The 25443-nt window shown below is 48.1% G+C and overlaps 1 protein-coding gene across 9 annotated transcripts in view; it reads right to left on the bottom strand.

Moving 5' to 3' along the window:
- Positions 1-25443, bottom strand: part of NUGGC (nuclear GTPase, germinal center associated) — a 1501499-nt gene that overhangs the window by 668235 nt on the left and 807821 nt on the right. For all 9 annotated transcript variants that reach the window (XM_069221057.1, XM_069221058.1, XM_069221055.1 and 6 more), the window contains one exon: positions 23197-23348. In XM_069221057.1, the coding sequence (XP_069077158.1) occupies positions 23197-23348 (152 nt within the window). The remainder of the gene's footprint in view (positions 1-23196; positions 23349-25443) is intronic.

The raw sequence follows: 25443 nt of genomic DNA, 5'->3' as shown, positions 1-25443 counted from the left end.
GCTGCTTACTTGAAGATCCTGCAAGTATGCGCCCCATCTGTACACTGATGCGTCAGTGTAGGCCTCCCGAGACATTTGCACGTCGTAAGGAAATGCCTCCTTGGCATGGTTAACCCCTAACTTTTTGCCTTTGCTGATACTAAGTTATGATTGAACGTGTGCTGGGACCCTGGTAACCAGGCCCCAGCACCAGTGTTCTTTCCCTAAACTGTACCTTTGTCTCCACAATTGGCACAACCCTGGCACTCAGGTAAGCCCCTTGTAACTGGTACCCCTGGTACCAAGGGCCCTGATGCCAGGGAAGGTCTCTAACGGGTTGCAGCATGTCTTATGCCACTCTAGAGACCCCTCACTCAGCTCATGCACACTGCCTCACAGCTTGTGTGTGCTGGTGGGGACAAAATGACTAAGTCGACATGGCACTCCCCTCAAAGTGCCATGCCCACCTCAGACTGCCTGTCGCATAGGTAAATCACCCCTCTAGCAGGCCTTACAGCCCTAAGGCAGGGTGCACTATACCACAGGTGAGGGCATATGTGCATGAGCACTATGCCCCTACAGTGTCTAAGCAAATCCTTAGACATTGTGAGAGCAGGGTAGCCATAAGAGTATATGGTCTGGGAGTTTGTCAAACACGAACTCCACAGTTCCAGAATGGCTACACTGAAAACTGTGAAGTTTGGTATCAAACTTCTCAGCACAATAAATGCACACTGATGCCAGGGTGCAAATTATTGTAAAATACACCCAGAGGGCATCTTAGAGATGCCCCCTGAATACATACCCAACTTCTAGTGCAGGCTGACCAGTTCCTGCCAGCCTGCCACACACCAAACATGTTGCTGGCCACTCTGTGGCAGGAACAAAGCCTGTACTGGGTGGAGGTGCTTCTCACCTCCCCCTGCAGGAACTGTAACACCTGGCGGTGAGCCTCAAAGGCTCACCCCTTTTGTTACAGCGCCCCAGGGCATCCCAGCTAGTGGAGATGCTCGCCCCTCCGGCCACTGCCCCCACTTTTGGCAGCAAGGCTGGAGGAGATAATGAGAAAAACAAGGAGGAGTCACCCACCAGTCAGGACAGCCCCTAAGGTGTCCTGAGCTGAGGTGACCCCTGCCTTTAGAAATCCTCCACCTTGTATTTGGAGGATTCCCCCAATAGGATTAGGGATATGCCCCCTCCCCACAGGGAGGAGGCACAAAGAGGGTGTAGCCACCCTCAAGGACAGTAGCCACTGGCTACCGCCCTCCCAGACCTAAACACACTTCTAACTTCAGTATTTAGGGGCTCCCCAGATCCCAGGAAATCAGATTCCGGCAACCTGAAGAAAGAAGAAGGACTGTTGACCTACAAGCCTGCAGAGAAGGAGGAAGACGACAACAGATTTGGCTACAGCCGTACCGGCCTGTCTCCACCTTTGAAAACCTGCTCCAGCAACGCATCCGACAGGGACCAGCGACCTCTGAAGCCTCAGAGGACTGCCCTGGACTACAGGACCAAGAAACTCCAGTGAACAGCGGCCCTGTTCAAAACCAGTGTAGGAGGCTGGCCTGGTTTGTAGTGGGTACCAAGGGGTACTTACACTCTGCACCAGGTCCAGTTAACCCTTATTAGTGTAGAAGAGGTGTTTCTAGCAGCTTAGGCTGATAGAAGGTAGCTATAGCTGAGCAGCTTAGGCTGAACTAGGAGACATGCAAAGCTCCTACTATACCACTGGTGTCATATGCACAATATCATAAGAAAACACAATACACAGATATACTAAAAATAAAGGTACTTTATTTTTATGACAATATGCCAAAAGTATCTCAGTGAGTACCCTCAGTATGAGGATAGCAAATATACACAAGATATAAGTACACAATACCAAAAATATGCAGTAATAGCAAAAGGAAGTAATGCAAGCAATGTACAGTCACAATAGATTGCAATGAGAGCACATAGGTATAGGGGCAACACAAACAATATACTCCAAAAGTGGAAGGCGAACCACAAATGGACCCCAAACCTATGTGAGCTTGTAGAGGGTCGCTGGGACTGTAAGAAAACAGTGAGGGTTAGAAAAATAGCCCACCCCAAGACCCTGAAAAGTAGGTGTAAAGTGCACCTATATTCCCCAGATTTCTGGACAAGAGTACCTGTGGAACAAGGGGACCAAGTCCAAGAGTCGCAACAAAGTCGAGAGTGGGCAGATGCCCACGAAATGCCAGCTGAGGGTGCAAAGAAGCTGCCACTGGATAGTAGAAGCTGTGGATTCTGCAAGAACGAAGAGGACTAGGAACTTCCCCTTTGGAGGATGGATGTCCCACGTCGTGAAGAAGCTTGCAGAGGTGTTCCCACACAGAAAGACCGCAAACAAGCCTTGCTAGCTGCAAGGGTCGCGGTTAGGGTTTTTGGATGCTGCTGTGGCCCAGGAGGGACCAGGATGTCGCCAATTGCGTGAGGAGACAGAGGGGGCGCCCATCAAGATAGGGAGCCCTCACAGAAGCAGGCTTCACCCGCAGAAGTGCCAAAACAGGCACTACGAAGAGGAGTGGACCGGAGCTCACCCGACGTCACAAAAGGAGATCCCACGACGCCGGAGGACAACTCAGGAGGTTGTGCACTGCAGGTTAGAGTGTCGGGGACCCAGGCTTGGCTGTGCACAAAGGAAATCCTGGAGGAGTGCACAGGAGCCAAAGCAGCTGCAAATCACGTGGTACCCAGCAATGCAGTCTAGCGTGGGGAGGCAAGGACTTACCTCCACCAAACTTGGACTGAAGAGTCACTGGACTGTGGGAGTCACTTGGACAGAGTTGCTGAGTTCCAGGGACCACGCTCGTCGTGCTGAGAGGGGACCCAGAGGACCGGTGATGCAGTTCTTTTGGTGCCTGCGGTTGCAGGGGGAGGATTCCGTCGTCCCACAGGAGATTTCTTCGGAGCTCCTAGTGCAGAGAGGAGGCAGACTACCCCCACAGCTTGCACCACCGGGAAAACAGTCGAGAAGGCGGCAGGATCAGCGATACAAGGTTGCAGTAGTCGTCTTTGCTGCTTTGTTGCGGTTTTGCAGGCGTCCTGAGCAGTCAGCGGTCGATTCCTTGGCAGAAGGTGAAGAGAGAGATGCAGAGGACTCTAAAGAATTCCCCAAAGCAGAGACCCTAAATAGCCAGAAAAGGAGGTTTGGCTACCTAGGAAGGAGGATAGGCTAGTAACACAGGTAAGAGCCTATCAGAAGGGGTCTCTGACGTCACCTGCTGGCACTGGCCACTCAGAGCAGTCCAGTGTGCCAGCAGCACCTCTGTTTCCAAGATGGCAGAGGTCTGTAGCACACTCCAGTTTCGCGCCAGAGCAGGGCTGGGGGATCCCTGAACCGGTGTAGACTGGCTTATGCAGAGATGGGCACCATCTGTGCCCATCAAAGCATTTCCAGAGGCTGGGGGAGGCTACTCCTCCCCAGCCCTGACACCTTTTTCCAAAGGGAGAGGGTGTAACACCCTCTCTCAGAGGAAGTCCTTTGTTCTGCCTTCCTAGGCCAAGCCTGGCTGGACCCCAGGAGGGCAGAAACCTGTCTGAGGGGTTGGCAGCAGCAGCAGCTGCAGTGAAACCCCGGGAAAGGTAGTTTGGCAGTACCCGGGTCTGTGCTAGAGACTCGGGGGATCATGGAATTGTCATGATCTTAGACATGTTACATGGCCATGTTCGGAGTTACCGTTGTGACGCTATACATAGGTAGTGACCTATGTATAGTGCACGCGTGTAATGGTGTCCCCGCACTCACAAAGTCCGGGAATTTGCCCTGAACGATGTGGGGGCACCTTGGCTAGTGTGAGGGTGCCCACACACTAAGTAACTTAGCACCTAACCTTTACCAGGTAAAGGTTCGACATATAGGTGACTTATAAGTTACTTAAGTGCAGTGGTAAATGGCTGTGAAATAACGTGGACGTTATTTCACTCAGGCTGCAGTGGCAGGCCTGTGTAAGAATTGTCAGAGCTCCCTGTGGGTGGCAAAAGAAATGCTGCAGCCCATAGGGATCTCCTGGAACCCCAATACCCTGGGTACCTCAGTACCATATACTAGGTACCTCATTACCATATACTAGGGGATTATAAGGGTGTTCCAGTATGGCAATGTGAATTGGTAATATTGGTCACTAGCCTGTTAGTGACAATTTGTAAAGACGAGAGAGCATAACCACTGAGGTTCTGGTTAGCAGAGCGTCAGTGAGACAGTTAGGCATCACACAGGGAACACATACATATAGGCCACAAACTTATGAGCACTGAGGTCCTGGCTAGCAGGGTCCCAGTGGCACATAAACATACTGAAAACATAGGGTCTTCACTATGAGCACTGGGCCCTGGCTAGCAGGATCCCAGTGAGACAGTGAAAACACCCTGACATATACTCACAAACAGGCGAAAAGTGGGGGTAACAAGGATAGAAAGAGGCTACTTTCTCACAACCAGCTACATCTTTGCAACAAAGAAGCAACTTCCAAGGACTTCACGTTTCCCGCCGGAAGCGTGAGACTTCACACTCTGCACCCGACGCCCCAGGCTCGACCTTCAGAAAACCAACACCTCAGGGAGGACTCCCCAGCGACTGCGAGCCTGTGAGTAACCAGAGACGACCCCCCTGAGCCCCCACAGCGACGCCTGCAGAGAGAATCCAGAGGCTCCCCCTGATCGCGACTGCCTGTAACAAGGTACCCGATGCCTGGAACCAACACTGCAGCCGGACCTGAAGGAACCGAACTTCAATGCAGGAGTTACCCCCAGGTGACCCTCTACCTAGCCCAGGTGGTGGCTGTCCCGAGAAGCCCCCGTGCCTGCCTGCACCGCTAGAGTGACCCCTGGGTACCTCCATTGAAACCTATACAAAACCCAACGCCTGCTTTGTTCACTGCACCCGGCCGCCTGTGCCGCTGAGGGTGTACTTTGTGTGCCTTCTCTTGTCCCCCCCCCCCCAGTGCTCTACAAAACACCCCTGGTCTGCCCCCCGCCGACGCAGGTACTTACCTGCTGACAGACTGGAACCGGAGCACCTCTGTTCTCCATAGGCGCCTATGTGTTTTGGGTACCTCTTTGACCTCTGCACCTGACCGGCCCTGAGCTGCTGGTGTGGTAACTTTGGGGTTGCCCTGAACCCCCAACGGTGGGCTACCTATGTCCCAGGACTGAAACTTGTAAGTGGTTTACTTACCTCCTAATCTAACCTTTACTTGCCTCCCCCAGGAACTGTTGATTTTTGCACTGTGTCCACTTTGAAAATAGCTTATTGCCATTTTTACAAAGATTGTATGTGATATTGCTTTCATTCAAAGTTCCTAAAGTATCTAAGTGAAGTACATTACATTTAAAGTATTAACTGTAAATATTGAACCAGTGGTTCTTAAAATAAACTAAGAAGATATATTTTTCAATATAAAAACCTATTGGCCTGGAGTAAGTCTTTGAGTGTGTGTTCCTCATTTATTGCCTGTGTGTGTACAACAAATGCTTAACACTACCCTCTGATAAGCCTACTGCTCAACCACACTACCACAAAATAGAGCATTAGAATTATCTACTTTTGCCACTATCTTACCTCTAAGGGGAACCCTTGGAATCTGTGCACACTATTTCTTACTTTGAAATAGTATATACAGAGCCAACTTCCTACACACGTACTGTCCACCAATCAAAAGAGGCTATCATTAGTGCCGTTAAGTGTATTATATCTTCGAAGGATCATTGCACCTGTTTCCATTGCTTCTGTAAGGCAATAGTAGGGAATCCGACTGATACAAGACGACGTCATTCCTATCAAAGATTTGTATTGTAGAGCTGAAAGACTTTCTTCCCTTTATTCGTTTTGCTAGGGCGATGAGCTTTTCTTGCCTGTCCAATGTTGGGTATGCTTTGGCTTGCTCCGTATCCAATATAGCCCCCAGGAAGGTTATCTTTCTCGATGGCTGGATCACTGATTTCTTTTGATTGAGAGTGAGGCCCAAATCCTTGAAAAGATGCAAGGTCGCTTTGATGGATCTGTGTGCTGACTGAATTTTGGGAGCTTTTACTAACCAGTCGTCTAACAACGGAAACACTTGGTGTCGTTTGCGTCTGAGGTAAGCTGCGACTGGAGCTAGGTATTTCGTAACAATCCGGGGTGAGGACTTGAGGCCAAAGGGGAGGACATTGAATTGAAAATGTCTGTTGGCTACCGTGAATCTCAGGAACCTTCAGTTTCTTGGTTGAATGGGTATATGAAAGTAGGTGTCCTGAAGGTCTAGGGAGGCCATGTAGTCCGCTCAGTTGAGAAGCTGCAAGATGTCCTACAATGTGACCATGCAGAATGTTTGCTTCTTCAGGTACTTGTTTAGTTCTTTTAAGTCAAGGATTTGTCTCCATAAGTGAAACTTTTTTCGAATCAAGAAGAAGCTGGAGTAAAAGCCTTTCCCCTTTGGGAATAGGGTACGATTTCTATTGCCTCTTTTCATAAAATGAGCTCTGTTTCTAAGTTGAGCAAACGCAGATGTTTTTGCTGCAGCCGAGAAGATGGTGTTAATGGAGGTATCTGTATAAAAACTCTAGGAGGTATTATATCTGTAGGAAAGTACCATCTTTCTTGGAATGGTTACCCCCATTTTCTGCATGTGTGTTTGACTGTGTCTACTGGGATCCTACTAACCAGGACCCCAGTAGTTTTCCTCTCTCCTCTAAATTGTATATTTTTCTTCCCACAATTGGCATACTGGTCCCCGCATGTAAGTCCCCAGTATATGGTACCTAGGTACCCAGAGAATTGGGGTTCCAGGGGATCCCCATGGGCTACAAACTTTATTCTGCCACCCATAGGGAGCCAATGCAAAGTGTTCTGCAGGCCTGCCATTGCAGGCTGCATGAAACGAGTGCATGCACCCGTCTTCACTACAGGTCACTGCATAAGGTCACTATAAGTCACCCCTATGGTAGGCCCTCTCAGCCCAGAAGGCAGGTTGCAGGTTCCTGTGTGTGAGGGCACCCCGCACTAGGAGAGGTGCCCCCACAAACTCCAGATCCATTTTCCTGGATTTTCTGAGTGTGGGATGCTATTTTATGCGTGTACTGGACATAGGTCACTACCTATGTCCAGCTACATAATAGTAACTCCGAACCTGGGCATGTTTGGTACCAAACATGTTGGAATTATACCCCAATACTGTTGTCAGTATTGGAGGTATGATTCTGTGCACCCTGGGGGCTCCTTAGAGGACCCCCATAATTGCTACCACCAGTCTTAAGTGTTTTCCGGGCAGCCCAGCTGCTGCCACCCCTCAGAAAGGTTTCTGCCCTCCTGCTGCTTGATCTGATAGAGCCCAGGAAGACAGAACAAAGGATTTCCTTTGGAGAGGAGGGAACACCCTCTCCCTTTGGAAATAGGTACCCTCCCCCCCCCCCCAAAGCCACTGGTTTGCTTTGAAGGGCACATTTGGTGCCCTCTGTGCATAAACCAGTCCACATCAATTCAGGGACCCCAAGTTCCTGCTCTGGCGCGAAACTGGGCAATGGGAAGGGGAGTGACTACTCCCGGGGTGGTGCTCGGAACTTCTTCAGAGGGTCCCTGGGTTTTGCCATCTTGGATTCAAGGTTGGCAGGGAACTCTGGGAGCATCTGAGTGGCCAGGCAGGTGACGTCAAAGCCCCACTCTTCAGCCTGCACAAGAAGAAGGAATCTCCCTTAGAGTGAAGGAGTCACTCCTGTGCAACCGCAGGCACCAGCAGCAAGCGACGACGGGCTGCGAGGATCTCCCCTCATCTTGAGCTGTGTGGATCCTACATCACGGGTGGTGGTCCGGAGTAGTCCTCTTGGCCCTCTCTGCCAGCTGTACAACTTTGGTGGAGCTAGCCCCTTGACTTCTCACGCAGGACAGTAATCCTGTGCACCACGTCTCTTGCAGCTGCCAAGGCTTGTTTGCATCTCCTCCAAAGGATCTTCAGGCGACGTGTAGCTCCAGCCCCCAGCACTCCATCATGCAACGCACACCCTCCTATGTGGTTCTCCGGTGGAATAGAATCCCCTTTCGTAGTGCTGTGTGGGCTTCTTCTGCGACTCCTGTGTTCCGGTCCTGTGGGACTCCTGTGGGTGCTGCCTCTGCTCCTGTGGAGTCTCTATGACGCTGAGGGTCCCCTGTGACTCCCCCTCCTGGGCTGAGTCCTCGTGGGCCTTGCTGGTCCCACGCAGCACCACTTTTCCACTAACAGCGAGTTTGCCTTTGCCAAGGCTTGTTGGTGGAATTACTGCAAAGACACCCGTCTGTAATCTTTCCTCCAGCATGGGACATCACCTGCATCCATCAGGAACTCTGTTCTGGCCCAGGGCTGCAGTGCTGACCTGTTCTTTATCACCTTCGACCAACTCCTGCAACCACAGCTGGGTGGGTAGTAGCTCCTACTCCTTCTGGACTCCACTGTGACTCTTGGACTTGGTTCCCCCTCTCCACAGGTCTTCTTTCTTCAGGAATCCACCGCTGGTTTTCTTGCAGTCTTCTCTGGGTGTCTGTTTTCTTTTCTTCCTTTTGGGTGGTTTGGGGAAAATCCAGCGATTTATTCCTGCTTTCCTGGTCCCTGGGGGGTACTGTGTTACTTACCTCTGTGATTTCCTAGTACTCCCAGCTCCCCTCTACACATTTTACTTACCTAGGTGAGGGTACCGTATTTGCATTCCATTTTTTTTTTTTAGTGTATGGTTCATGCTCCCCCTAGGGTAACTATTGGGTATTGCAATATGCACTGTTTTCTAACCTTTTTTCTAAATCAAATCAAATCAAATCATTAACATTTATAAAGCGCGCTACTCACCCGTGCGGGTCTCAAGGCGCTAGGAGAAAAACGGGGGGTTATCGCTGCTCGAACAGTCAGGTCTTTAGGAGTCTCCGGAAAGCGGAGTGGTCCTGGGTGGTCCTGAGGCTGGTGGGGAGGGAGTTTCAAGTCTTGGCTGCCAGGAAGGAGAAAGATCTCCCACCCGCCGTGGAGCGGCGGATGCGAGGGACAGCAGCGAGTGCGAGGCCAGAGGAGCGGAGGAGGCGGGTGGGGACGTAGAAGCTGAGGCGTCTGTTGAGGTATTCCGGTCCCTTGTCGTGGAGGGCTTTGTGTGCGTGGGTGAGAAGTCGGAAGGTGATCCTTTTGCTGACTGGGAGCCAATGCAGGTGTCTCAGGTGTGCGGAGATGTGGCTGCTGCGCGGTATGTCGAGGATGAGGCGGGACGAGGCGTTTTGAATGCGTTGCAGGCGATTTTGGAGTTTGGCTGTGGTCCCGGCGTAGAGGGTGTTGCCGTAGTCCAGGCGGCTCGTGATGAGGGCGTGGGTCACGGTTTTTCTGGTGTCGGCGGGGATCCAGCGGAAGATCTTGCGGAGCATGCGGAGAGTGAGGAAGCAGGCGGAGGACACGGCGTTGACTTGCTTGGTCATGGTGAGAAGAGGGTCCAAGATGAAGCCGAGGTTGCGGGCGTGGTCTGTGGGGGTCGGTGCAGTGCCGAGGGCCGTGGGCCACCAGGAGTCGTCCCAGGCGGACGGGGTGTTGCCGAGGATGAGGACTTCCGTTTTTTCAGAGTTCAGCTTTAGGCGGCTGAGCCTCATCCAATCTGTGACGTCCTTCATACCCTCTTGTAGGTTGGTCTTGGCGCTGGCGAGGTCCTTGGTGAGGGAGAGTATAAGTTGGGTGTCGTCGGCGTAGGAGGTGATGATGATGTCGTGCTTGCGTACGATGTTGGCGAGGGGGCTCATGTAGACATTGAAGAGTGTCGGGCTGAGTGATGAGCCTTGGGGTATGCCGCAGATGATCTCGGTGGGTTCTGAGCGAAACGGAGGGAGGTAAACTCTTTGGGAACGGTTTGAGAGGAAGGAGGCGATCCAGTCCAGGGCCTGGCCTTGGATTCCGGTGGAGCGGATGCGGGTGATTAGGGTGCGGTGACAGACGGTGTCAAAGGCAGCCGAGAGGTCGAGCAGAATGAGGGCGACTGTTTCACCGTTGTCCATCAGGGTTCTGATGTCGTCAGTGACTGAGATGAGGGCGGTTTCAGTGCTGTGGTTGGTTCGGAATCCGGTTTGTGAGGGGTCGAGCAGGTTGTTGTCTTCCAGGAAGGTGGTCAGCTGTTTGTTGACAGTCTTCTCTATTACTTTGGCTGGGAAAGGCAGAAGAGAGATGGGGCGGAAGTTTTTTAGGTCGCTCGGGTCAGCCGTAGGTTTCTTTAGTAGGGCGTTGACTTCGGCGTGTTTCCAGCATTCGGGGAAGGTAGCAGAAGAAAAAGAAGAGTTGATGACGGTCTGGAGGTGCGGGGCGATGATGTCGTCGGCTTTGTTAAAGATGAAGTGCGGGCAGGGGTCCGAAGGGGCGCCGGAGTGGATGGAGTTCATGATGGATTTGGTTTCTTCCGTGTTGATGTGGGACCAGTTGTTGAGGGTGCTGGCCGTGGATACCGGTTCGGTGGTGTTTGGTTGGGTCTGGTGTCCGAAGCTGTCGTGGAGGTTGCTAATCTTGCGATGGAAGAAAGTGGCGAGGGATTCGCACAGATCCTGTGAGGGCATGACGGCGTTGGCGCTGGGGTTGGAGAACTCCTTGAGGATGCTGAAGAGTTCTCTGCTGTTGTGTCTGTTTTTGTCCAGTCTGTCGATGAAAAAGTTCCTTTTGGCAGCGCGGATCAGGTGGTGGTGTTCGCGGGTAGCGTTCTTGAGGGCGGTCATGTTGTCAGCGGTGCGGTCCTTGCGCCAGACTTTCTCAAGGGCGCGACAAGTTTTCTTTGATTCTTTGAGGGTGTCAGAGAACCAGAGAGGTTTTTTGGTGTTGGTCTGTCGATGCGTGCGTTTGAGGGGAGCAAGGATGTCTGCGCAGTTGGAGATCCAGTTTGTGAGGTTGAGGGCTGCGTCGTTGGGGTCGGTGGTGAGGGTGGGTTGGTTGGCGGCGAGTGCGGAGAAGAGCTGCTCTTCGGGGATCTTGTTCCACTGTCGACGAGGGATGGGTTGGGTGCGGAGGTGGCGGGTCTCGCGTCGGAATGTGAAGTGGACGCAGCTGTGGTCGGTGCAGTGTAGGGCGGAGGCGTGGCTGAAGAAGACGTGTTTGCTGGTGGAGAAGATGGGGTCAAGCGTGTGTCCGGCGATGTGGGTGGCGGTGTTCACCAGTTGTTTGAGGCCGAGGTTGGCGAGGTTGTCGAGCAGGGTGGTGGTGTTGGGGTCGTTGTTTTGTTCCAGATGGAAGTTGAGGTCACCTAGGAGGATGTAGTCCGGCGAGGCGAGGGCGTGCGGGGAGATGAAGTCAGCCTATTTCTGATTACTACTCCATATATTTAGTATATTACCTACCTCTTAATGGTGGGCTACCCTTCTAGTATTTTGTGGTGATTTGTTCCAAAAATAAAGTACCTTTATTTTTGTACAACTGAGTGTTTCCTTTCATGTGTTTAGGTGCTGTGTGACTACAGTTGTATTACATGAGCTTTGCATGTCTCCTAGATGAGCCTTGGCTGCGTATCCTCCTCTTACTCTAGAGAGACTGGCTTCTAGACACTGCCTACACTTCATTAAGAGGGGATACCTGGACCTGGTATAAGATGTAATTACTATAGGTACCCACCAGACACCAGGCCAGATTCCTACAATATCCAGTACCCATTTGTCCTTGGTTATTTGACGCCAACGATAGAGGTGATCTTTCAGCGTTATCTGAAGTTTTGATGGGGAAGAGCGAGAGGTAGCCACCACTTGAACCCTGTCGTTGCCTACGGGATGCTTCCTTGCCCTGCCTTTCGGGCTTTCCTCTTTGAGGAGGTTTGCTGTATGACGCCAAAGGTGGTTGTCTTTGTTGATATTGTGGCCTGAGGGTGTGGCTGGTGGCAGTGTTTGTTGGCTACCTATACTGTTGGTATCCTCCACAAAATGAAGGCTGCCCTCTTCCCCCATCTCCACGAAAGGGAGTTTTCCTATACTATAGAGTGCCTAGCGATCTGGTGGTATCCATGTCTGATTTTATAGCTTGAAGCCCATCATCAACGTGCTTTCCGAATAATGCTTCTCCATCATAAGGAAAATCCAACATTTTTGTCTGAAAGTCAGGTCGGAAACTGGTGGTCTTAAGCCATCCTTGTCACATTAATAAAACTGCCCCAGCTAATTGTCTAAAGCTCATGGCCGCGATGTCGAGGGCACAGTCAATTATTTCTGCAGAAGAACGTTGCCCTTCTAATAGTACCTTTTTGGCTTCACCCCGGATGGTCTCTGGGAGGTCTTCTAAATATTGAGCAATGTCCGAACATAGGTGCCTAGCATATCTTCCAAGGAGCACCAGGGAATTTGCAGCTTGTACTACAATGGCAGACATTGAGGAAAAACGTTTACCGATATTATTGAGACGCCTTACTTCCTTATCTGGTGGTGTGGTTAAAGGTGTGGAAGGGTTTCTAGAGCAGCGTTGCACTGCTTGTGAAATAACAGAGTCCGGCCTTGGATGACCTGTTAGACATGTAGGAGCATCGTCTGTGGCCTTGTACTTTTTTCCAAGCTTAGCTAAGACTGCCAGAACTGTTGCAGTGTTGCGCATATTCTTCAACCCTTGGCTCCAAATGCGGTCAATGATCGGGATAGCCCTGACCATTTTCCTGTGGGGCTCCGTAAAATCGTACAGGAAACAATCCTGTTGTGCTGCCAGCATTTGTAAGTCAAATCGTGTTGCTGCCCTTTCCAGTAGGTTGGGAAAACCCCCTATATCTTCAGGAAGAGATTCTACTATAGGCTGCACAGGAGAAGTAGGTGCTGGTATGACATATTCACCCCATTCATTTTGATGGGTGCGGACCTCACCCGATTCCCCCTCTTCGTCCGAAAAAGTTAGGTTTTGTGAAGGTACCGCCTGAGAGGAACCTCGTGGTTGAGGAGGGGGATACATCTCAGGCTGTGGAAGTTGTTGAGGGGTTGCTGGGATTGTGGAAATTTGTGGTTGCTGTACAGATGCAGATACTGATGGGAAGCGTTCCCTGTGGTCTGTCAACATAGCCTGTACATCCGACACCAAGGTGGAAGACAGAACTAACCAATTCTTGTTGTCGATGATATGGTTGGTCATAATGAGTCATCGTCTGAATATTCCTGACATTTGACAGGTAGCTGCAAAGTGCTTTTAGCCACTCCATATAGCCCATCATCCTCTGAATCATCCTCATCCAAAAGGTGGGATGGTAATAGTCTTGAAACTTTAGTCGGAGATGTGAGGGATGGTGTCAAGGTAGGTTTTTTATGCTTATTAAGTCCTATATGTTCAGTCGCCGGGAAAAAAGGCAATGTTTAGGGTCTCTGCCTTTGTGCCGGTGTTTCTATAATTGACGAAAGGTTAATCGTTGTCAACGGTGATGGCATCAACAAGGTGTTAGTCGATGGAGTCGTCGTCAATGGGGGTGACGTCAACGGCAGTAGCATCGTCGGTGGATTCGTTGATAGGAGCTTCGTCGACGAAAGAATAGACAATGGTATGATCATCAATGAGGTGTTCAGTGTCAACGGTGAATGTAATGGTGACAAAATGGGGCGCACTGTTGATGAAGAGGACAAGACCGTTGACGAGAACTCTGTTGATGCTGCTGTCGACACAGAGATAGTGATGACAGTTGGTGTTATCGTTGACGGTTGAGCTGTCGACGGGAAAATAGTCAATGTTGCTGTTGACGTGCGGAGACAGTTTTTTTTAATGAGTGCTTAACCTGCAGATGCGGCATTGGGGGCAGAGAATGAATTTCCTTTTTTGATTTTGAGAACAAATCTGACTTCTTTGTCTTATCTGTCTGTGAAGAATGTTTCTTTGGAGGGTTACCAGTCTTTGAGGAGCCCTCAGATTAATTTTTCAGTGCCTTTTTTGGAGGTTTATTGCTGGCAGTGGACGTATCCTCACTATGAGGGTCATTCTGACCCTGGCGGCCGGTGGCCGCCAGGGCCACCGACCACGGGAGCACCGCCAACAGGCTGGCGGTGCTCCAATGAGCATTCTGACCGCGGCGGTTCAGCCGCGGTCAGAAGCGGAAAGTCAGCGGTCTCCCGCTGACTTTCCGCTGCTCTTTGGAATCCTCCATGGCTGCGGAGCGCGCTCCGCAGCCATGAGGATTCTGACCCCCCCCTACCGCCATCCAGTTCATGGCGGGAAAGCCGCCATGAACAGGATGGCGGTAGGGGGGGTCGCGGGGCCCCTGGGGGCCCCTGCCGTGCCCATGCCAATGGCATGGGCACGGCAGGGGCCCCCGTAAGAGGGCCCCGAAAAGTATTTCAGTGTCTGCCTTGCAGACACTGAAATACGCGACGGGTGCCACTGCACCCGTCGCACCTTCCCACTCCGCCGGCTCGATTACGAGCCGGCATCCTCGTGGGAAGGTCGTTTTCCCCTGGGCTGGCGGGCGGTTTTACTGGAACCGCCCGCCAGCCCAGGGGAAAACTCGTAATACCCGCCGCGGTCTTTTGACCGCGGCGCGGTAATTTGGAGGGCGGGATCCTGGCGGGCGGCCTCCGCCGCCCGCCAGGGTCATAATGAGGCCCTATGTCTCTTCACAGGTGTCTTGATGACTGAGACAGAAGAAAATAAGTTACTTACCTGTAACTGTAGTTCTCCAGTATTGGAATCTTTCAGAGATTCACATGCTTGAATCATTCCCCGTCGTCGAGGTGGGAGTCCCGGTACAATTTTCATAAGTAATGTTAAAACATATTGAAAAGAAAAAGGCCCTAGGCCTCTTCAATTTGATAGTCTATCAGAGTCATTTTGTGAAAAAGGACCAAACTTGATCCTCCACCAATCAGGCAACAGCACCCTTCAGAACCTCTAGAGAGAAGCTCTAGCACCTCAGATTTTCCAAGCACAAGTGGGTATATTATGTTGAGTATATGTACAACTAGAAAGAAAGAGGTGAAGTGAGCTTCTCCGGGGAGGTGGGTGGGTCGCATGTGAATCTATGAAAGATTCCAATACTGGAGAAATACAGTTACAGGTAAGTAACTTATTTTCTTACTCCAGTATTGGAACTTTCATAGATTCACATGCTTGAACCAGAGTAGAAAGCAATAACTATGCACATTGTAAAATGACAACCTCTTTAATAAACAGGTTATCTTAGACCACAAAGCCTTCTTATCATCATGTATAAATTGATGAAGTATATGAGTGTACTGACATATGTCCCTAAATATATATCTATATATACATATATACACATCTATCTATACACACGTATATATACATAAATATAAGTATCTCTTTATCTCTAATATATATATAGATATTCCTGTGAAGATACATGATGAAATTTGAATAACAAACCAGTAATAAAACATAAGACACTAATGTAACCTGATCAATATCTGAAAACCGCTTACTTATGGGATTATGATAGCGTTCTCTTATCTTTAGATACATTTTTTTTTTTTTTTTTCAATGTGCATACCTTTTCTAGGATGGAGGGATGTAGGAGAAATGGCTCACCTTCACCTGAAGAGATTCCTGAGAACCGCTTGGCCCACTGTTACCTCTCCGTGCGAGAGGGACTCCAAGCAATAGTGCTTAGTAAAGGTATGACAGCTCTTCCATGTTGCTGCCCTACATATGTCTTGTAGTGGCACTCCGGCAAACAGTGCAGCTGACGATGAGACTTTTCTCGTCGAGTGAGCATGCACAGATGACTGCAAAGGTTTGCCCGCTGCCTGATGGCAGAAGCGAATAGCAGAGGCGATCCATCTAGAAATACTCTGCTTGGATAGCAGGTACCCCTTCCTAGGAGCACTGTACGCCACAAATAGCTAATTAGAGCGCCGAAAAGCTTTTGTCCTGTCCAAATAAAATTGAACGCATCTTTTCACGTCTAGAGAGTGTAATGCTCTCTCAGCTGGAGTAGATGGATGAGGGAAAAAACACTTGAAGACCAAAGGTTCGTTAATGTGAAAGTCTGACGGAACCTTCGGAATAAAATGCGGGTTAGTGCGCATTAGTAGTCTATCTTGTTTAAGCTGCAGAAATGGCTCTTGGATGGAGAGCGCTTGTACCTCACTGACTCGCCTAGCTGATGTAAGAGCTATCAATAAGGCAACCTTCCACGATAAATGTTTGAGGGAAGCACGGTGGATCGGTTCAAAAGGATGCTTCATCAGTTGTGCCAAAACAATGTTCAAATTCCACGAAGGAGGTGGAGGTCTGAAAGGAGGGTAAACCCTGAACAGCCCCTTTAGAAATCTCTTAATCAGCCGAGAAGAGAAGAGCGAGGGTGAGTCATCTGAACGTCTGTATGCAGCTATGGCTGCTACATGAACTTTAATAGACGAGTGTGCTAGGCCAGATCGAGCTAACTCTAAGAGATACGGCAACATCTCTTCTGGTGGTGAAAGAAAAGGGTCGATTTGACGCTGATGACACCAGGCACAGAATCTCTTCCATTTACACTGATACGCCTTGTTAGTGCTATCCGCTCTGGCCTGTGACAAAATATTTCTGCAGTCCTGCGGGATATTCAAATGCGCAAATTCTCTGTGGTGAGGAGCCATGCTGCTAACCGCATTGACTGCGGATCGGGGTGTCGAACTTGGCCGTTGTTCATTGTTAGTAAATGAGGTAACGGCTCCAGCGGAATATGAGGTTTGACTGACAGAATGAGGAGCTCTGTGAACCAATGTTGGCGCGGCCAGTACGGGGCTATCAGTATGAGAGTGCACGGTTCTGTTTTCATCTTCGTGAGGACCCTTGGGATCAACGGAATGGGAGGAAAGGCGTAAGCAAAGATGTCTGACCAGACTATCGAAAACGCATTCCCCCCAAGATCCCTTTTGGTGATGCCAACTTGCGAAGAACTGGCATTTGGCGTTGTCCTTCTTCGCAAACAGATCCACTGTTGGTGTTCCCCACTGGGAAAAAATCTGGGTGAGTACCGTCTGGTCTAGTTCCCACTCGTGACAGTCCGATTTCTGCCTGCTGAGTGCATCTGCTGCCTTGTTGTTTATTCCCGGCAAGTGCACCGCCAATAGTGTGACGCCTTGCTGCGAGGCCCAGTTCCAGATCGCTTGGGCTTCCCTGGAGAGGGTGAGAGATCTTGTACCTCCTTGTTTGTTGAGATAGTGCATCGTAGTGGTGTTGTCCGTTCTTATCACCACTCGCGATCCATAGATTCTTGGGAGAAACGCTTGTAAGGCGAGGTGCACTGCCCTGAGTTCTAGCCAATTGATATGCCTTGATGCCAGATGAGTTGGCCATTTGCCACTTATTTTCAGGTCCTGTAATACTGCGCCCCAGCCTTCCAGTGAGGCATCTGTTGTTATGGTCCACGGGGCTGGCTGTTGAAGAAACGAGAGACCGATTGAGAGATGATGCTTTTGAGACCACCACTTGAGGGTTTTGATCATTATCGGAGTAATTTGTATCTGGTCTTCGAAAGTTTCTGATACTTGAAGCCATTGACAGTTTAGCTGCTCCTGCAAGGGGCGCATCTTTAGCCGACACAGAGGGATCAGAGGTATGCATGAAGACATCATGCCCAATAGTGATTTGAAGAGACGGACTGTAACCTTTCGTCTTTTGTGTATGAAACTCCCTAGGGTTAGTAACCTTTGTTGTCTCTCTAATGTGGGACATGCGATGCCGGATCCGTGTTCAGTTTTGCTCCCAGAAAAGTAATACTGCGTACTGGTAGAGGGTTGGACTTCTCCCAGTTGATCGTGAATCCGAGATTGGTCAGTAAGGAAATGCACTTTCTTGTTGACTTGTGTGCTCCTGTGTAAGTCTTTGCCTTTATTAACCAGTCGTCTAAGTATGGAAAGACCTGGTGCTTTCTTCTCCTGAGAAAGGCTGCCACTGGTGCTAGGCATTTTGTAAATATTCTTGGGGCTGATTTGAGCCCAAAGGGAAGGACGCGATATTGATAATGGCTCCCGGCTACGGTAAATCTCAAATACTTTCTGTGGGCAGGGTGGATTGGTATGTGGAAGTATGCGTCCTTGAGGTCTAGCGATGACATAAACTCTCTTTGATTGAGACGCAGAAGGACGTCTTGCAGGCTGATCATTTGAAACGATTGCTTCTTTAGGTATACATTTAGTTGCCTTAAATCGAGGATCGGTCTCCAATCCTTCCACTTTTTTCGAATTATGAATAACCTGGAATAAAATCCTGTTCCTCGTTGATCCTGAGGCACCTTCTCTATAGCTCCCTTGAGAAGGAGTTTGTAGACCTCTTCTTTGAGTTGAGGATATCTTGAAGGAGTCCTGCGGGGAGGGTTGGAGGGAGGTTTCTGGACAAATTCTAAAGTATGGCCCCGTTCCACTAATTGTAGGATCCACTTGTCTGACGTAATGGTTTGCCATTGACTGAGAAATAAGGAAATTCTTCCGCCCAGGGTGACAGGAGGAAGACTGGGTGTAGCCGGCGCCTCGAAAACATCAGGTTCTACGAGCTGAATCTTTAGCAGGGCGGGTTGAGGGTTCTACGGCCTGCCGGTCTATTATAGGCTGGTTGAGTCGGTTGTCTTTGGGAGTAGTATGGCCGATATTGTTGTGAAGATGATAGATAGGAAGAGTATCTCTGTTGTTGATATCCCCCTCTGTAAGAGGGCTGGCCGCGCCCCCTAGGATGAAAGGACGATTTCCGATATTGCAGGGTCCCTAATGACCTTGCAGTGTCCGTGTCCGTTTTAATTGACTGTAGGACTTCGTCCACATGTTTCCCAAATAACGCTTGGCCATCAAAGGGTAAGTCTAGGATTTTATTCTGGACTTCTGGACGAAATGAGGTGGCTTTGAGCCAGCCCTGTCTTCTTAATACAGCAGCACCTGCAAGCTGTCTGAAAGCAGTGGTCGCTATATCCATTGCACAGTCTATAAGCTCTGCAGACGTGCGTTGACCCTCTTGTACAGTCTTATTTGCCTCTGATTTTACGTCTTCCGGCAGTTGATTAATGAAAGGTGCAATATCCGCCCAAAGCTGTCTGTCGTATTGAGACAAAATAGCCAAGGAGTTGGCAGCTCTAAGCACTAGGCTGGCCATAGAAGAGAATCTTTTTCCTATGTTATCTAGCCTTCTACCCTCCTTATCTGGGGGCGCGGAAATCGGAGCAGAAGGATTTTTTGATCTTCTTTGAGCCGCTTGAGCTACTACCGAATCTGGAGGAGGATGGCCTGTCAAGCATGTTGGGGCATCATCAGGAGCTTTGTATTTCTTATCCAGACGTGGTAAAACTGCTGTGACTGTTGCTGGATTAGTCAGGACTTTAAGGCCTTCTTCCCACAAGTAGTTCACCATCGGGATAGAGCGCACAGACTTCTGGAAGGGCTCTTTAAAATCTTAAAGGAAACAATCTGTTTGCTTCGTAGGTAGCGGTAATGCAAAACGCTTGGCTGCCCTCTCTAAGAGATTGTGAAAACCTCCAATGTCCTCAGGTGGGGACTCCACCTTCGAATGAGAAGGAGAAGGTGGAGCAGGAATAATATACTTGTCCCACTCTGAGTGAGTATCTATGAGCTCTCCTTCTTCTTGATCTCCTTCTGAAATGTCAGTGTCTTGGGGAATTGTCATGTCTGGGGTGGCCACATCTGTGAGATGCGAAGACGTTGGTCTTTGATGTGGAGTAGAAGGACCAGAAATGGGCGATGGATGAGGCTGTTCTCCTTGTGGAGGAAACCTTCTGTTATAATCCACCAACATGGCTCTAAGGCCAGTAAGCAGGTCGGAAGGGATATACGTTCCCTGTTGATACTGCTGATGCTCCAAGGAAGCCTGGGGATCATAAGCTTCCTCATATTCCTCCTCTTCCTGATATTTTACATTCAATTCAGAGGGGCTGTGGGCTGTTCCAAAAGGCCCATCTTCATTTGAATCTTCATCCAAAAGATGTACTGGTACCAGGGAGGATACCTTACTAGGTGAAGTGTGGGTTGGAGTTAATTTTTCTGTTCTTTTTTGATATTTTTCCCCTCGACGATCTCGTCGACGACGTGTAAACTGACTTTGTCGTAGACGGTGCCGTCGACGCTGGACGCACCGTTATTTTAATAGCAGCAAGCTTCGCCGACGAGTCTACCGTCGATGACGGTAAAGCTGACACTGACATCAGCGCCGTCGACGATGACGAGGTGTAGACGGTCGTCGACGCTGATGTCGTCGTTGTAGTTCTCGGCGACGGTGGTGTACTCATCGACAATGTCGCCGACGGAGCCGTGGACGATGGAAAACCTAAAGTAGCTGGTGTCGTCGGCAATGCGCCCACCGACGGTGCCGTCGACGCGGAATCCGTCGACGAGGCCTTTTTTCCAGTCACAGAAGATGGCTTTTTGAAAGGCAAAGATGAGGATTTCCTGTGCCTCTCAGAACTGGAAGAATGTTTTTTCTCCTCTTTACTTGAGAGTTTAGTTGGGGAAGAAGATGGGCTGCAACCCTTATAAGACCGTGAGGCAGTCTTTTTGAGGGCTTTCCTTAAGGTTTGTGAGGGAGATCTAGAGCGTGATCTTGCCCTTTTAGTTGATCTCTTGGATGTTGATGATTCCTCACTCTCAGAATCAGAAACTGGATCCTTCCTATGTTTCAGTTTCTCCAGCCATATTAATAATCTGCCTTCTCTATCCTTTAAGGTCTTAGAAGAAAAAGTATGGCAAATCTTACAGTCCTTGGCTGAATGATCTGGATAGAGGCAGTAAATGCAATCTTGATGAGGATCTTCAGAATGAAGTTTTTTCTTCCCACAAGTCTTGCAGTCTCTAAAGAGACTTTTCTTTTCCTTGTCAGACATAGTTGAAAAATAGCTGACAAATCCAAATAAATGAGTTTCTCTGAGAGAAAAAGAGCTGAATAAAGGTGTGAAAACAGAGCAGAGCTCTGAGGAGACTCCCTAGCACGACGTGCAGTAGAAAATCTGAGGTGCTAGAGCTTTTCTCAGGAGGTTCTGAAGGGTGCTGTCGCCTGATTGGTGGAGGATCAAGTTTGGTCCTTTTTCACAAAATGACTCTGATAGACTATCAAATTGAAGAGGCCTAGGGCCTTTTTCTCTTCAATATGTTTTAACATTACTTATGAAAATTGTACCGGGACTCCCATCTCGCCGACGGGGAATGATTCAAGCATGTGAATCTATGAAAGTTCTAATACTGGAGTAACAGGAGGCACTGTCATTGTCCTAGCCAGAGAAGAAGATGACCCTCTTGATCTTTTAAGGTTTTAGTTGAAAATTGTTTACATACCTTGCAGTCTCTGGTCTTATGGTTCGGGTAGAGACAGTATATGCAGTCGTCATGTGGATCATCAACAAAAAGCCTCTCCTTCATGGAGGTAGCAAGAGTCCTGAAAAGCCCCTTTTTTAGGTGTCTCTGACCTGGTGGTCAGTTTGAAGCACCTACGTGAAGTGGTTTCAAGTTCTGCAAACAAGGTGAAAAGTTCAATTCTAAAACACCTCAGAATAAGTACTTCTGAGAAGACTCCTTAGCACTGCATGCAGTGGAAATTCTGAGGGAATACAGTACCTCACAGGAGGGTTCTAGAGGGTGGTGTAACCTGATAAGTGAATTCTGGAGTTTGTCCCATTTTTACTAAATGACTGGGATATGTTACTAAGCTAAAGGCCTAATACCTGTAATGTATATGTACATTAGAGCATTGCTTTTGTTTAACACCAGGGACTCCCATCTCGAGAACGGAGAAGGACTCAAAATCATGTGAAGCTATGAAAGTTCCAATACTGGAGTGAACAATCTAACAAAGGACTCGATGCCCATGCGTGGTATCACTGAGAAGGAGGAGTCACTCGATCCTGTGATTCCGAAATGCTTCTTCAAAGAGAAACAACTTGTAACACTCCAAACCCAACACTAGATGGCAGGAGATATGTAGAGCATGTGTATCTACAGCCACCCATGCAATCAAACTTTGTGTTCATCAGAAAAGGTGGTGCTTGATGGAATGCTTCAGTCACAACCACAGGTCATTGCCTGGGGGGCATATTCTGCAATCATACCACTAAGACCTGCCATATGCAAATCAGCTTTGGTTCTACTCCATCAGGAACCTTTCAACTTGAAACTGCAAGGCTAGGTCTGTGGTCGGTTGTGTTATTGTTCAGAGGGAACCTAACCCTGCAACCATCATGTTGGTTTTTGTATCAGAAGGGTAAGCTTGGAAGGTGTTTTGCTTGAGCTTAGTTGATGAGACTTGAACTGAAGGGCTTTGTGGTTTGGCCTGCAATGGTACAAATGTATGTGTCAGCGCTTGTCCGTTTTTACTTGATACAATGCTAGTACAGACTGCAGTTCTCAATAGGCTGCTCAAACAGTGTATGATAATGTTTTATTAAAATCAATTTTGTAAATGTACCTTGGGTAACAGTAACCCATTGCAGGGTGATTAGGACGCAACATATACTTTGGGGAGGAGGGAATTTGAATGATCTAACCTCAACCACAGCACAGATTGTAACATTTTCTTGAGGTCCTTGTCAAGGAAAATATCCTTTCATGCCTCTTAGTACAAGCATGAATCTGGAGTACGTGGTCATATTATTTATACGGCTATTGAGCTAAAGCCATTTTTCTGCAATGATTGCAAGGGATTTGGAACAAATCAATGATGATGGGCTTAGATTCAAAGGGGTGGAGAAGTCTCGGTACGGCTGGACTGGGGATTTGGAGGAGGACAAGGGACAAGATGAAACTCAATTTCCTATGGTTTGAATTTCAGGTGGTGGTGGTGGTTTTTCCTCAAGATGTGATTTGATATAAATGGGTAAGGGCGAGACAAGTCTTTCAGATACAAGTGAGCATCACTAGAGGAATGAAGCATACATTTATTTCACAATGGTTCAAGCTAAAGAAGGAGTTTTGAGTATGCATTATGGCAGCACAGGCAGAGACAAGCAAGTGCAAATGAAAAAGATATGCTGTGATCTCTGTGAACAGGCGTTGGGGGGAGGGAGATTTAAACCACAATGTACAAAATCTTTGAGGATCTGTTGGTTAATGTGAACTAGGTGGGCCAGTCTGGAATATGACTGAGTGGGAAGTTGCAATCCCTAACAGGTTGGTGGGAAATAATATCAGAAAAAAATTACGGGACAAGTGTATGGTGAGGTTTTTCGGAGTGCATTTGCACTATAAACCACAGCAAATTCAATAATGTTATGCAGACGCAGCAGGGCGCAACAGCTGAAGAATGGGGACTAGTAAGTTTAACACATTCTGTACAAACATCTATAATAAGAAAATAAATTTAGACCAACCTGAAAACTTCCTTCCACATCAGTGTTATTGAGTTGACAAGTGGTTCTGACAGCTGCTCATTGAAATCTATTGGGCCATAGGCAACAGAGGTGTAGACGCCTTGACGACTGCACACTGCTTTGTATGTAGGATAGGAGTATCCGCCAGCATCCTATGATAAAGTGTAAACAAAAGTCTATTGGACGAAGCATGAAACAAAAAAAAGAAAGTTGCCTACAATGAATGGCTTTATCTTTACATAGCATTTTTGCTTCAACTGTAGATGTATTTATTTGAAATCTAATTGTGTTCAATAGGAGCCAAAGCCAATGTCTTAGAGTTTGGGTGGTTTCAATGTCATCTGTTTGCAATTTTAAACCCCAACTACAACTTCTCCCTGACCCTTTCCATAGTTATGGCCAGATCCAGGTCCCATAACACAGCCTTTAAGCAGGAATCCATATCTATTATTTTAGATGACTGTTCGCGAGACTTAGCACCTTTGGCCTCTGTGGACATGTCAGGACCATAAACTTGTGTTCATACTCTTAGCCAAGTTTTGAAAAAGGGACACAAGGGCAACATTGGCCAATGATATCTGGTCTTCCCAACCTCCACTCTTCTGGCACCATTGTTCTAGTGGGGTCCAAAGTGTGATTAGGCATTTTACCCTAGGAAAATAAAGAATATTACGGAGGCGCCTAAGGAAGATGCCTGACTGAAGGAAACACTTATGGCCAAAACTGATCTATGGAATGAACAGTTTACACTGGCAAAACAAAATCTCTATTTGTCTGAACTAATTAAAATACCCACATCTCTAAACAGGTCTGTTGCACTTTCCATGTTGTGTACTGATTGACCCTGATCTCCAAATCATCTAGAATTAGGGAAGGAAAACATTACTTACTTGTGACAATTGCTTTTCAACTAGCACTGTAAATAACATGTCAACTCCCCTGCCATTTAGTGCTGGGAGCAGATGTTGCAACAACATTTCTTTGAAGAAGAGGTTTAGATTGTGAGGTGAATCCTTTTAACTGCCTCGAAACCTACAGTCCACCATGACACAGACTTCACCTTAGACTGTGTCCTTCCTCTATGGGTAAGTGTAAGTATTTGTGGAGATATGATGCAGTAATGTCTGTGTGCAATGGTTGAAGAATATTTATTAAGATAGTGAGTGGTAACTGTCAGATCGTGTGCTTGCATCAAAGAAACTGGGAAAGTGCATTTGGATCTATAGCACTAACATCTCCAAACCAATTATTACAGGTAAGTAAAGTTTTACATTTGCAGCATGTGCTGCTGTAGATCAATGCTGGGCATAGACAGAAAAGCAGAAACAATTGCTCAAAAGTTGTGGCTTGCAGGAAGCAACAAGAGATTTAGAAACATATTTAAATTTTTGTTGCTTCAACTTGATCTTCTTGCTGGGCATGAAAGCCAACACAGAAAGTCTTAGTGAATGTGGATAGTCAAACAGGTCACAGCATTACAAGTGTCTGTGAGTGGGATGCTACAGAGGAAAACAATAGTGGGTCCTTTATGTGTAGAATGTGTCCTAGTCACAGCATATAGTGCACGTTTGGCTATGGCATAACAATTCTGAATGCATTTGATGATCCATCTAGCAAGGCCTGTTTTCAAAATTAAGTTTCTAAGGTGGGTGTAAAAGCCACAACTTGTCTGTGTAAATATTTAGTATGATCAATGTTGTAGAAAAAGAAAAGGCTCTTAACATCCAAAGTGTTTTGCAACTAACTGGTCGAGGAAAAACAAGAGGGCAAATCAATAGTTTGACATAGAAAAGGGAGACTTTATGGCAGAAAACAATGGACTGTTTTCAGGGCAACCTGAATTTTGCACTTGTAGAAACGTCTCCTCAGCTGCACTTCACTGACACTGTGAAGGGAAATAATTTTGATGAGGAAAGTTACTTAAACTGAGAGGAACTGAGGTGGACAACGGTGTAGCTGCTCTCATGGGGACTCCAAGTGTCATATTAAGATGCCATATAAAGGGACTGATGGCGAGTGAGGCAGGATAATCCCTTTCAGACCTTCCCTGGGATTTTGAATACAGACTAGAGTTTCCCATTACGTAAGCAGTTTGTACAGTTGCATCAGTGTACCACTATAGACAAGTATGCTTATCCTGCCTTTTGCAAGTTCAACAAGTAGCAAATGATGTATTGTACTGTGGGTTGGAAAGTCACCCTTTTTGGTATGGTTACCCCCACTTTTTGCCTGATATCAGCGTGCCAT

The sequence above is a fragment of the Pleurodeles waltl genome, chromosome 2_2 (genome assembly GCF_031143425.1).
Source record: "Pleurodeles waltl isolate 20211129_DDA chromosome 2_2, aPleWal1.hap1.20221129, whole genome shotgun sequence".
Lineage (NCBI taxonomy): Eukaryota > Metazoa > Chordata > Amphibia > Caudata > Salamandridae > Pleurodeles > Pleurodeles waltl.
Note: the sequence above shows the minus strand (reverse complement) of the source record. Positions and strands in the feature narration are given on the sequence as shown.